The sequence below is a fragment of the Corylus avellana genome, chromosome 4 (genome assembly GCF_965113065.1).
Source record: "Corylus avellana chromosome 4, dhCorAvel1.hap1.2, whole genome shotgun sequence".
Classification (NCBI taxonomy): Eukaryota; Viridiplantae; Streptophyta; class Magnoliopsida; order Fagales; family Betulaceae; genus Corylus; species Corylus avellana.
Window position 1 is genome coordinate 26,229,759 of NC_142493.1, and position 14,794 is coordinate 26,244,552.

Genomic DNA, 14,794 nt, shown 5'->3' on the forward strand with positions numbered 1-14,794 from the left:
ACAGACACTAGGAACACTTACAACCCTTTGCAAGACCTTGACTCTGTAAGATCGACAAGCCTCCAACTTGTCTCCTCGCTCACAATCTTCTTCAACGTGATTCTCCTTTATCGGACCCTTCCGATAGACTTCAATTAAGCACACAATCAATACTAACAAAAATCCTCTAAGAGGAATCAATTTGGCTCACAACAAAATAATCATTCAAGCACAGCCTCACACGAACTCTTTGGGGGTGAAAATTCGTACTTTTCTCTTCTATAATGATGTATATATACCCCCGACAAAACCCTAGACCTAACCCACTTAAAATCACGTTTTTGGGCCTAAAACTTACGGGGTGTCCGGACATGTTAATGGGCGGTCCGGACACGGCTTTGCGAAGCAAGATTTTAGTTTCTGGAAATGAGGTCTGGACCCGGGGAATTGCGGTCTGGACCCGGCCTATCCAGTCTTGATCAACAGCTCCGATTGATGGGCGTTTGTGGTCCGATTGAGCTAAAATTTTTCAGGGACATTCATAACACATGAATCTACATTATGAACGGTGGAGATTGGATTCTGAGCATTCTATATCAGTGTTTGAGCCCGTGAACAGTAGCATCTGCATTTTGGAACTGAATTAAGCCAACACAAGAACTAACAATATGCATGGCAGATAAATAGGAGGATGACATTGCTATGTTTAAAAAATTTCAGGGAGCAAATTAGGAACTTTATATATTTCAAAGACAAATACCAAATTTGGGCCAAATTTTAGGTTCTAAAATTCATTTCAGCCTAATTAAATAATGATAATGCTTGCAATTGGTGATCATATTCTCTTATAATCCCATATCTCCTTCACTGAACGAAGCTGTTTGAGAGTTGAGACTTCTCCCACTTGTCATAATAGTTTATTTATTGCATACTGTTTGGAGCTGCACTCTTAAATATTGTGGTTTTCCATTTATGTAGGTTGTATTATCACGTCCTGGCAATGCTGCTGCGTTTGATAATCCATATCAAACTTTGCCTTCAGCATGTTGATTATGTTCTCAAAGGAGAGACACAATCTTCATATTCCTACCTGGTCAAACTATGGTCGATTCTTTCTTTTTTGGTGGTCATTATATTGCTTTTATTTGTTGTGCGTACGAGGGCAGACCAGAAAAGAATTGCATTCTTTGCTGATTCATAATCATAACTTGATCATGGATCCAATAAATCTTATGGTCTGAGCTTTAACAGTTAACTCTAAGATTCCATTGCTTATCCCACTACAAAAAATCTTTGTGCTAGGAAAGCTCTAGGATGGGGTCGTTTTAACAAAAACGACTCTACCATGGGTCATTTTTAATAGTAAAACGACCACTCTCAGAAGGATGAGTCGTTTGAACAGTATTGTTCAAACGACCCCTCCTTTTGAGAGGGGTCGTTTTAACAATAAATTCATACAATCATTATTTACCGATAAACCGGCTCACGAGTGTATGATCTTAAAAAAGAAAATATTAGTTAGGTTGTATAAAAGTTGTACAATTGATGAAAGTGTCATGGCCGGTCAGTTCTTTCGGGTTAAGGTTAATTAGTTTGCACGTTTTTCAAAGTAAAGACTCTTATGGCTCTAGTGAAGTTTGCATCATTTTGTATATCCACCAAATAAATATAAGATCCTCTACGAATAAATAGGTGATTATCTCCAAATTTGATAATACAGATAACCAACTTTAGCTTGTTTTGGGTTTACCACGTGATTTAATGGATGCTAAATTGGGTGTATTTAAAAGAAATGATACAATTCATTTTTTTCCAACCATCTTTTAACTATCCTCATATAGTAAACGGATGAATCCATCATTGAATTTAATTATGTGAAATTTACATGAGTCCACAAATTTAATAGTTGATCTATTAAATTTGTAAAAAGAGATAGTTGTGTAATATACTTCTCTATTTAATATTGAATTGGTCACTTGCGATTGCGACCTGCATTTTGTAATCTTGTTTGGCCAGTAGTTGACTTAAATAAGTAAAAATAAAAAAAATAAAAATCACTATTGCCAACTTTGGATGTGCAATAGTGTGTGTGTATATATATATATATATATATATATATATATATATATATATATATATGTCTGCATTTTGTAAAAGTTATTATTGAATAACTTAATAAGAAGATTAGAAAATAACTTAATAATTTTCTGTGGTGAATATTTTATAAGAACAGTGTATATATATAAATGTCGTCAATCGATGCCTATGAAAACAACCATATATATATATAGCCGAAAGGATTAAAATTGTTTTCATATATGTTGAAGATCCAAGAGCATAAATTTAGAACAAAAACTTTGAAAGCAAAACTGTTGAGAGAGAAACACAAAGAGAATCAAATAAGAGTAAGTTAATATACATACTTGACGTACACCACTTACAGCTCAAAAGCTTAAGTCAATGAGTTTGGGTCCATTTAGGTATATTAACTGCTATTTTTTTTTTTTAATTCTTTTTCAATTTGAGATACAAACTTCACAACAAAAACTATGACTAAGTTAGTGTGTGTTTTTTGAAAAAAAAATTTTGGAATCCCAGTAAAATATTTCGAAAAACTACGCATGAAATATCCTTTCGGGTTCGCACGCTTTCTAAAAATGATTCGCCATCTCTTATGACATGAGAGTGAAATAAGATATAAAAAGTAGGTAAGTAGGTGAAGTAAATGAGAGAATAAAAGGTTGAGGCTGCATAAGCTCATTTGATAGGGCATAATGCATTAGAAAAAAAGAGAGTTTGGTTGTTACTTCCTCTAATTTTTTAAGTTTATAAAATAGTCATCCAGTCTTTATAGGAACTTTCTCTAATTTAATTTAGTTTATAAAAACAAAGTGCTCCTTCACCATGCGCAGCATCCAAGTTTATGAGGAGTGGTGATGGGGTTGTGTTTTTTCCCCTTACTTTCCAGCAATGAACACCAAAAGTTTGCTAACGTGCACAAGGTATTTGGTGCCAGCAATGTCAGCAAAATGTTACAGGTTCCTATTATTTCATACCAAAAACTTTGTTTCAAGATGCTATTAGAATTAATCTTCTATCAGGAGACTTAAAGTGGCCCACATGCATGTCACATATATTATATGTATATAGTATATTATATATAGTTTTTATTAAACAAAAAACTTTGGGTAATTAAAGTATAGTTAACTACTAAAGGTGAAAAGGTGTTTTATTTTTACCAAGTGTTATCTTCCTTGATGGAAGGAAGCAACGTAAGATAAATGGATAGAGGTCTTGGCCTATATAAAAGACAAGCATGTGATATCCATTGATCACATCTTTAACGTGAAAAACATACAGGCCAAAAATTATTATCTATCACTCTCCAACAAAGTGAGGGTTCTAGGATTGCGAATTGAAGGCTCTGGGATTGTGAATTCAGCAAACATTCAACAAGTATTCAATTCAGGTACTTGAACAACAATGGCCAGAAGTTAATATTTCTTTTATATTTATATAAGAGAAATGCTTGGTTTCATTAAAAAGTTCATCTTTTGGCCATTTTAATCCTAGGTAGCATGACCCATTTTCATTTTTTATTGTGGCATGGCCCTTTAAAATCTATTAATTTTAAAATGGGTCATGCCACCTAGGATTAAATGGCCAAAAGATGGACTTTTTAATGAAGCCAAGCATTTCTCTTTATATAATTTTCTCCCAAATTCTTACAGATGCCAAATCATATATATATATATATATATATATATATATATATATATATAAGCCAAAATCCCTCACAGCAGTGCCTTAAAATTGCGACATGTGGCGTGAATCTATTTTTTTTAAAGGCAAAATTGGTTTTTTAAGAGTGAATCGGTTTTTTCTTAAAAAACCGGTTCATTAATTGCGTTAATTATATTTCAAGAGTTTTCCGTATATAATTATTCAATAAATTAAGTATTATTAATGTCCGAGTCAAATAAGGAAACAAATAATATAAATTAAATTATTATGTATTAATACGTTTAGTCAATTTAATATGTAAATTAATACGTTTAGGATTCTAAAACAAAAAAGAAAAAAGGGTAACCCTTCAAGTCCAAAAATGATTTTTGGAGTTAAAATAAGACTTAGGGCTTGTTTGGTATGCGGAATAGGCCCCTGGAATGGATTGGCTATTCTTATGGAATAGTCATTCTTTTATTTGGTAAGGGTTTATTCCTAGGAATAATTATTCATGTGGAAATCATTAATCCCCTACACACAAGAATAGTTATTCCTCTAAAAAAATAAAGAGAGGAATAACTATTCCAGAGGAAAATGACTAAGTATTTCAAAAAAAAAAAAAAAAAAAAAAAAAAACCATTTTTTTCTATATTTTCTCTCCAACTAAAAAATAAAAAAAATAAAAATAAATAAAAATAAAAAAAAAAAACCTTGTGGGTGGCCCAGTTCATGGGGTGGTTGGCCACCCACAAGGTTTTTCTTTTTTATTTTGTTTCTTTTAGTTTTGAAAAAATTAGAAATTATATGGGCTTTTTAGTAATTTAGATTCAATTCCAATTATGAAATATGTTTGTTACCAAACTAAAAAATTGGAATAATTATTCAATTCCAACCTCTTATATTCCTAGCAATACTTATTCATTTTCCTATTGGAATGCATATTCCGCAAACCAAACGAGGCCTTAAATTACTAGAGTTGCCGGCCATGACTTCAAGGCGACTTAATTATTGAGACGAAGAAAGGGAAGAAAAATATGGGATCTTAGATCTAGGAATTTAAGTGAGAGATGGTTTTCATATTTTTATTTTTATTTTTTATTTTTTGTCTATTTCGGTATAAGAGATGGTCAAATTTGCTATGAAATTTGTAAGATCACATATGAATTTTAAATATTTTAATGATAAATTAGCACAAAAATAAACAAGAAATAAGTGAAAAATAAATGTATAACACTTCTTATAATGGAACATGATAGATGCCAATATCACATACGTCAAGAGGACATGATTCCATACAATTTTTTGTTCTTTTAAAAAAAATATAAATTTTGAAATTACTTCAAAGAAAGTGGCATGAAAAATGCTATCATTAGTTAAAATCTACAATATATATCATGATCGGGGAGGGAGACAAAAATAATTAGCGTTGTAGACCTTCTTGTATTGTCATTGGAGTTATGATTAGGGGTGGGCAAAACCCGACCCACACGTCTCGCCCGGATTTTCTCATAAAAAAGTGGATTCGTGTTATATATTAAGATATTCAGGCAGGTCGGGGCGGGTTGTAAATATAAGTTTTCTAATTTACCAGATACTCGCCCCGACCCGCCCCGCAATTTTATCCTAACCCGAACTAAACCTTAATACCGATCATATTCTCCTGCACCGCTTCCTTTTTTTCCTTCTTTTTTCTTTCTCTTTCTATTGCGCGCTTCCTTTCGAGTAGAAGAGACCACAATTGAATCCAATTAGGGTTGGAAACAAACCACAAACAAGCTTTTGAATAATAATTCTTTGGGTAAACTTCAATTTGGCTCCCTGAACTTTCAGCCAATTTGACAAAGCCCCCCGCAACTTTCAAATATCTGACTTTGGACCCTTAAACTTTCAATTTCTATCATTATAGACCCCTCTATTAGTTTCAAACGTTAAAATCAAACGGTTTTCTGTTGATGCCCATTATACCCTCACATTAAAACTACACCGTTTTGGGCCCCAAACTTCAGCACCCACCCAGTCCAAAACGACACCGTTTTGGGCATTAAATTTTTTTTTTTTTAAAAAAAAAAATGTAAATATTAAAAAAAATAAAAATAAAAGAAAAGAAAATTTGGGATGGCCGGACCACCCCATTTTTGGCCAAGGGGGGTGGCTGGAGCCACCCTTATGGCCGATCTGGGGATAGTCAAACCACCCCCATGGCCAAGGGGGTGGTCCGGCCACCCCCGAAAGGCCAAAAAAAAAAAGTGAATGGCTTTGGGACTTTTGGGGGTGGTCCCACTACAAGAAAGATACTCATCAGGGGCGACTTATTAGGGGCGACTCAAAAGTCGCCCCTAATACTCAACTATTAGGGGCGACTTTGAAAGTCGCCCCTAATAGTTCCGTATTAGCGTCCACCTCGAAGTAGACGCTAATAATGGGTCGAAAAGTTGACTATTAGCGTCCACTCTACAGTGGACGCTAATAAGTCGACCCTAATATACGCGCAGGAATTATCCTAGGGGCGGGAAAAATTTAAGCGGCGAAAAAAAAACTTTTAGGGTCGACAATAGTCGACCCTAATACTTAACCAATAGCGTCCACTTAAGTGGACGCTGAAAGATGGAAAAAAAAGAAAAAAAAGAAAAAAAAATCACATAAAAGCTCAATAGGGTCGACTTTGAGAGTCGACCCTAATAGTTAGGCATTAGGGTCGACAAAAGTCGACCCTAAAGAGTGCGTAGAAGAATTAAAAAATAAATTAAAAAAGTAAATTTGATGACCAATAGCGTCCACTAAGAGTGGTCGCTATTGTCCTATTATTAGGGTCGACTTTGAAAGTCGACCCTAATAGTTAGGCATTAGGGTCGACAAAAGTCGACCCTAAAGAGTGCGTAGAAGAATTAAAAAAAAAATTAAAAAAATAAATTTGATGACCAATAGCGTCCACTAAGAGTGGACGCTATTGACCTATTATTAGGGTCGACTTTGAGAGTCGACCCTAATAGTTAGGCATTAGGGTCGACAAAAGTCGACCCTAAAGAGTGCGTAGAAGAATTAAAAAATAAATTAAAAAAGTAAATTTGATGACCAATAGCGTCCACTAAGAGTGGTCGCTATTGTCCTATTATTAGGGTCGACTTTGAAAGTCGACCCTAATAGTTAGGCATTAGGGTCGACAAAAGTCGACCCTAAAGAGTGCGTAGAAGAATTAAAAAAAAATTAAAAAAATAAATTTGATGACCAATAGCGTCCACTAAGAGTGGACGCTATTGACCTATTATTAGGGTCGACTTTGAGAGTCGACCCTAATAGTTAGGCATTAGGGTCGACAAAAGTCGACCCTAAAGACTGCCTAGAAGAATTAAAAAAAAATTAAAAAAATAAATTTGATGACCAATAGCGTCCACTAAGAGTGGACGCTATTGACCTATTATTAGGGTCGACTTTGAGAGTCGACCCTAATAGTTAGGCATTAGGGTCGACAAAAGTCGACCCTAAAGAGTGCCTAGAAGAATTAAAAAAAAATTAAAAAAATAAATTTGATGACCAATAGCGTCCACTAAGAGTGGACGCTATTGACCTATTATTAGGGTCGACTTTGAGAGTCGACCCTAATAGGCATTAGGGTCGACAAAAGTCGACCCTAAAGAGTGCCTAGAAGAATTAAAAAAAAAATTAAAAAAATAAATTTGATGACCAATAGCGTCCACTAAGAGTGGACGCTATTGACCTATTATTAGGGTCGACTTTGAGAGTCGACCCTAATAGTTAGGCATTAGGGTCGACAAAAGTCGACCCTAAAGAGTGCCTAGAAGAAGTAAAAATAAATTAAAAAAATAAATTTGATGACCAATAGCGTCCACTAAGAGTGGACGCTATTGACCTATTATTAGGGTCGACTTTGAGAGTCGACCCTAATAGTTAGGCATTAGGGTAGAAAAAAGTCGACCCTAAAGAGTGCCTAGAAGAATTAAAAAAAAATTAAAAAAAATAAATTTGATAACCAATAGCGTCCACTCTTAGTGGACGCTATTGACCTATTATTAGGGTCGACTTTGAGAGTCGACCCTAAAGAGTAGGTAGAAAAAAAATTTTCAAAAAAAAAAAAAAAATTGATGCCAAGTATTAGGGTCGACTTTCAAAGTCGTCCCTAATAGTTAAGTATTAGGGTCGACTTTTGTCGACCCTAAAGAGTACGTAGAAAAATTAAAATAAAAAATAAAAAAATAAAATTGATGCCAAGTATTAGGGTCGACTTTCACAGTTGCCCCTAATAGTTAAGTATTAGGGTCGACTTTGTCGACCCTAAAGATTAGGTAGAAACAAAAAAAAAAAAAAAAAAAAAAAAAATTGATGCCAAGTATTAGGGTCGACTTTGAAAGTCGCCCCTAATAGTTAAGTATTAGGGTCGACTTTTGTCGACCCTAAAGAGTAGGTAGGAAAAAAAATTAAAAAAAAAAAAAAAAAAAAAAAAAATTGATGCCAAGTATTAGGGTTGACTTTCAAAGTCGCCCCTAATAGTTAAGTATTAGGGTCGACTTTGTCGACCCTAAAGAGTAGGTAGGAAAAATTTAAAAAAAAAAATTGATGCACAATAGCGTCCACTTTGGTGGACGCTAAAGCTCTTCTAAAAATTTTTTTAAAAAAAAGAATAAAATTAAACTACAAGCTCAATAGCGTCCACTAAAGCTTTTTGAAACGTAATGTATAACATAGATAGATTTATAACATACATTGAAACTAAGTCTCTAGATACTTAATTATTGTATTAAGTCTCAAGATACTTAATTATTGTATTAGTATATATTTGTATATTTATATCATATTATATATGTATAATTTGTTATTATATAATCAGTTGATTTAATAATCAGTTGATCATGTCATATAATCATATAAATTATAGTGATAATACATTATACTTAAATATTATGAAACTTAATTCATGAAGAATAGGACAAAGTTTTCTAAAAAAAAAAAAACATTATTAGATCAAGTTCATATGTATTATCATTCTAATTACACTAGAGCATACTTAATTAACTAATTAACTATGATCTAATGTAATTAGAATGATAATACACATCATCATGTCATTGTTTTTTGAAAATAGTTAACTTACTTAGTAATACTAAGTTAGTATATATTAACGGACAAGTATGTATAATATATATATATATTAAGTAACATATAATTTGTTTTTGTCAAAATAACCTATAGTAAATTATACTAGGTTAGTAATTTAATATATTAACTTAGTTAATATGTTAGTTTATTAAGTAACTAGTTATTAAGTCTCTGGGTACTTAATTGTTGTATTTGTATAAGTTTGTAAATACTTCTGACTTACGTCATATTATATATGTATATTTTGTTATTATATAATCACATGATTTAATCATCAATTGATCATTTTATATAATCATATAAATTATAATGGTAGACCATATGACGAAACATCTAACTTATAATGATATCTACAGCATAATACTCTAAACATAACAACAACATATATCTCTAAACAAACACATTGTTGATTCTAATATTAATCACTTAATTTGTGATATATATGATCATATGATATAATAATTCACATAATCTTTTTTTTTTTTTTTTCTAATTACAATTCACATCATCTTTAGATCATGTGATCTACCACTTAACTTAATAGTAATACTAAGTTAGTATATAGTAACTAACAAGTATGTATATAATATATATTCATATATATAATTAATTGATCAAATGATCGATCGAACATCCGATGGATCCTACTGAATTAATTCGATTGATCGTGATAGGATCAAATGATCGATCAAACATCCGATCGATCCTACTGAATTAATTTGATTGATCGTGATAGGATCAAGTGATCGATCAAACATCCGATCGATCCTACTGAATTAATTTGATTGATCGTGATAGGATCAAGTGATCGATCAAACATTCGATCGATCCAAATGAATTAGTTCGATTGATCGTAATAGGATCAAATGATCGATCAAACATCCGATCGATCCTAATGAATTAGTTCGATTGATCGTGATAGAATCAAATGATCAATCAAATGTTGGATCGAAAATCCGATCGATCAAACATCCAATCGATCTTAGTGAGTTAGTTCGATTGATCGTGATAAGATCAAACATCTGATCGAAAATCCAATCGATCCTAGTGAATTAGTTCGATTGATCGTAATAGAATCAATTGATCGATCAAACATCTGATAGATTCTAGTGAATTAATTATATTGATTACGATAAGATCAATTGATTGATCAAACTGGATACAATTGAAGGTTAACCGAACATTCAATTGAACTATAAGCTTTTTATATTATCTTAGTGCATTAGTTATATTAATCTTATATTATCTTTGGATTTTGTATTGATCTTATAATTAATTATAAGATAAATATCAACTTAATGATCTTTATCATAAAAATTTATTAAACGGAAATTATTAGTTAATATTATAATAATAAAAAAAAACATATTACAAGAGAAAATAAAGAAAAACAAAAATTAAAAAAATTGTAAGTATAATTAAAAAAAAAAAAAATTGTAACTATATATATATATATATATATATATATATATATATAAAGGTGCTTAATTATTCTAAAAATATTGTAAGTATAATTTTAAAAAAAAAAAAAAAATCCTAAATAGCGGCGACCAATTTTGTTGCCGCTGATTATGCTCAATTTTTGCGCCAACAAGTGGCGCGCGCGGTGTCTGAAATTTTCGAACCAAAAATTTCAGACACTGTTTTTTCCCCCAAACCTCAAAAACACCAAAATCCCTCAAATTTCTGAAATTTCTGCCTCTCTCTCCCTCTCACTTACCTCCCTCATCACTCTCACTCTCTCTCTCTCTCTCTCTCTCTCTCTCTCACTCCGGCGCTCGTCTCTCTCTCTCCGGCGCACTAAGCTGTCTCCGACAGCTCTCTCTCCGGCGCACCTTTGAATTGATGTATGTGATTAATGTCTTGCAGTGTGATTTTTGATTGCAGGCGATGGTTCCTTTTCAAGCGTTGCAGGCATTTGGAGTCTCTGTTGATGCCGTGTGCCCCGGTAAGAAGGCTGGCGATATCTGCCGCACTGCCATTCATCAGTCTTCTGGTCATCAAGTCTCTCTCTCACTCTCTGTTATTTTTATTTTTCTCTGTTTTTGTATTTAAGTTTTTGGGTTCTTGTTCTATGAGATTTTTCATCTTCAAATTTCTGCCTTTTCTTGTCCTCTGCCATGTTCTCTTTGTTCTTGTATAAACCCCATTTGTAGAAATTTGTTTTTGGATGAATGAGCATCATTTTACTAAAACAAACTTACCACCTGTGAGACACAACTACCTACTGCTACTGCGCACAAATTTACTACTGCTACAAACTTAGACCACCTTCTACAGACAAACAACAAACTACAAAGACATTAGAGACTCCTTCAAATCAAACTGATTAACAGCTTTATTTACATAGAATTCTATCTTGAAGCCCCGATCTGCAACACAGATTCCTATTTATTTCAGATTTCTTGAATTTCCCTGCACGCATTACTCGAGTCCTGATTTCCCAATCAGTCCCTTTGAGAATTTGCTCCTCTGTTTTCAGCACAATGCCCATTTCTTGAAATTCCCATTTGGAAATTGTACTGTGAGCTAATTTCAGCTGCCGCTAGCAAGAGAATGCATCTAATAAAAACTATGTACACTAAACATACATGAGGCTATGGTTTTTTGAGTGATTGTGTTGAATTTTTTTAGCTTTTTGGCTAAAGCTTGCTTTGGTGGTGTGACAGTGGAGAAGATGCATTTTTAATTTTTTTTATTTGGGATGGTGCGCTGGCTTTAGAATAAGTTGGGTCTTATGTGTTTTGGTCATCTATTGTGGATACGGTTAGTTGTCTAGTTATTAAAGTTTTAGTGGTATAATGGTGGTGTCTTACATAATTTTGATGTTGTGATATTGTGGATTTGGTGTTGCAGAAAAATATGTTGAGCGAAATGGCCATTAGGAATCCTGGTTTAATTGCTTTATTTGATGTGGATGGGACCCTTACTGCTCCAAGAAAGGTACCAATTTTCTTCTCTGATTCATTTTGCTTGCTAATTTTGTTCCATTGTATTGTTTATATTATTATGGTCACAGCAGCATAGGATATAGGTAAGCAAGTTGTTATTTCTTAGATTTATTGCATGGAAGTAACATTTCCATGTATCCGCTTGAAATTGTCTTTGATGCAACTTTTTCCACTCAAATGCTAGGTGGTCACTCCAATGCTGTTAGAATTCATGCGGGAACTTCGAAAGGTAATTGCTTAGCTATAAGAGCTAGGAACCCAAAATCTGTTTGATTATTCCATTTGTTTCAACATGATCTAAAAATATACTTTGGTTATTAACTTTCAAATGTATTTTTCATGTGAATATTCGTCATGAACCTTGACAATCAAGCATTATGTTTTCTATGGATTATAAATGAGTTTCAAGTCTAACCTTTATAAGCATTATCTGATTGGTTTTCAATAGTTCTCAAAATCAGGGCCAAATGCAGTTGTCTACTTCACAATTTTTCATATGTACATGACTATACTATTAAGTGTCTCTTTTCTCTTTGCAGTTATTGATGACTACGATTATGTATTTTCTGAGAATGGTCTTGTGGCTCATAAAGCATCTTATTAGTTGTTCTTCTGCGAGCCTATAGTAATAATGGATAGTGAGAATGGCTATGGGTGTAGGTTATAGAGTTGTATGGTAGACCAAAACTCTGTACAAAACATTTTCTAGCATACTATATTTATCAATTCCTTGTCCTGATGGATTGAAAATGTGCAGGAATTTATCAGTTTTACACTCCATTATATTGCTGACTTGGACATCCCTATAAAAAGGTTAGTGTTAGGAAAGCCTAAATATGTTTGTGTATGTATTTTAAGCTTGGTAAGATTTCCTTTTTATAAATGTTTTTAGGGGAACATTTATAGAGTTTCGAAATTTCCAGCCTTAAATTCATGAGTAAATCCTGCACTTGGCTGCACTAGCTATCAATATTCTGTCAAAATTCCAGCAAACTGAATGCCAAGGAAATGCTAATATTCTCCTCTCAATCTTCATATTTTTCCACAGCCAAAATCCATATTTATTAATTTTTGCCTAGACCAAGGAAATGCTAAGCAACTGAAAGTTAGTTCATTCGGCTACAATTTCTTTTACACATACAGGGAAGCTGTGGGAGAATTGCCTAACCCAAAACACTTAGCTTAGGTTATTGGAATAAAAACGTATTACCTAAACAGAATGAGATAACCATTATCTATGATTAACTCTCCATGTTCTTTATATTGTCTTTTCTCAAGTAAGCTACCGAATTGAACAAGGATGAAAGTTGGAAAAGATATCCTTACCGCCAAACATGCACATCATTTTTCAGTTTAATGGATCTCTTAAACCAGCATATAATGATTATAAAATAGAGCCCAAAATGGATTCTAAGGCAGCCAAGATAAATCTAAGTTCCACGAATATATGAATTTGTTTCCTGGTTTTGCGATCGATCGCACTTGGAGTGTGATCGATCGCAAAATATAAAAAACCTACCTGAAAACCTACTGGTACTGCGATCGATCGCACTGGAGTGCGATCGATCTCAAAATGTAGAAAACTTACTGACGTTGCGATCGATCGCACTTCAAGTGCGATCGATCGCAACGTCAGTAGGTTTTCTACATTTTGAGATCGAAAACTTACTGACGTTGCGATCGATCGCACTCCAAGTGCGATCGATCGCAGATTTTTTTATTTTTTTTTATTTTTTAGGACCATTAGGGTCGACGTTGTGGACCCTAATGGTTAACTATCAGCGTCCACTTTAATTTGGACGCTGATAGTCAATTTTGTTTAAAAATTTTTTGGACCATTAGCGTCCACAAAAGTGGACGCTAATGGTTGACTATCAGCGTCGACTACTTCCATCATCTTTAGGGTCAAAACATTGCGCCTTTTAGAGTCGATAAAGTGGACACTAAAAGTGATCATTAGGGTCGACTCTAAGTGGACGCTGATAGTTAATTTGCTTGAGAATTTTTTAGGACCATTAGGGTCGACAAAAGTCGACCCTAATGGTTAACTATCAGCGTCCACTTTGGTTTGGACGCTGATAGTTATTATTATTTTTTTTTTTAAAGGACCATTAGGGTCGATAAAGTGGACCCTAATGGTTAACTAAAAGTGGACGCTAATGCTTGACTATTAGGGTCGACTTTTGCTTCCGTTTACATCATCTTTAGGGTCAAAACATTGCGACTTTTAGGGGCGATAAAGTGGACGCTAAAAGTGATCATTAGGGTCGACTTTTAAGTGGACCCTGATAATCAGACATTTGATCATTAGGGTCGGACTATTAGCGTCGACACCTTTAGGGTCGAAAAGTCGACGCTGTTGGCAACAGCGTCCACTTTAGGACCTTTAGGGGCGACTTTGAGTCGCCCCTAAAGACCTAATTTCTTGTAGTGTCCTAGCCCAAACCCATCCCAAAACCCTTTATTTTTTGGCCTTTTGGGGTGGTCAGACCACCCCCTTGGCCAAAAATGGGGTGGTCCAGCAAAACAACACCGTTTTAGGTTGGGGTGTTTTTTTTTTAAAAAAAAAAAAAATTAATATTTTTAATATTTTGCATTTTCTTTCTCTTTTTCCTTTTTTAAAAAAGAAAAAGAAAAAAATATATATAATTGTAATGCCCAAAACAATGTCGTTTTGGGCTAGGGGTGGGTGCTGTAGTTTTAGGCGTTTTCGAAATTTCAAGTGGACTGAGTGGGGGTATAATGGGCACAAAAAGTCAAACAGTTTGAGTTTAACGTTGAAAACTAACAGAGTGGTCCAAACTGAGAGCAAATCAAAGTTCAGGGGTCCAAAATGAGAGATTTGAAAGTTGAATGGGACTTTGTTAAATTGATTAGAAGTTCAGGAGGTCAAACTGAAGTTTCCCCTAATTCTTTCTTGAAAATAAACTAAGCTACTATCCCATATTTATATCCTAAATGATTTTTGGAGTTAAAATAAGACTTAGGGCTCATTTGGTTTGCGGAATAGACCCCTAAAATGGAAT

At 33.6% G+C, this 14,794-nt stretch overlaps 1 protein-coding gene across 1 annotated transcript in view; it reads left to right on the forward strand.

Annotated features, from left to right (window-relative positions):
- Positions 1 to 1,127, forward strand: part of LOC132178506 (uncharacterized) — an 89,511-nt gene extending 88,384 nt beyond the window's left edge. The window contains exon 24 of the mRNA XM_088515357.1: positions 958 to 1,127. Within this exon, the coding sequence (XP_088371483.1) occupies positions 958 to 1,029 (72 nt within the window). The 3' untranslated portion in view covers positions 1,030 to 1,127. The remainder of the gene's footprint in view (positions 1 to 957) is intronic.
- The last annotated feature ends 13,667 nt before the right edge of the window (positions 1,128 to 14,794 follow it).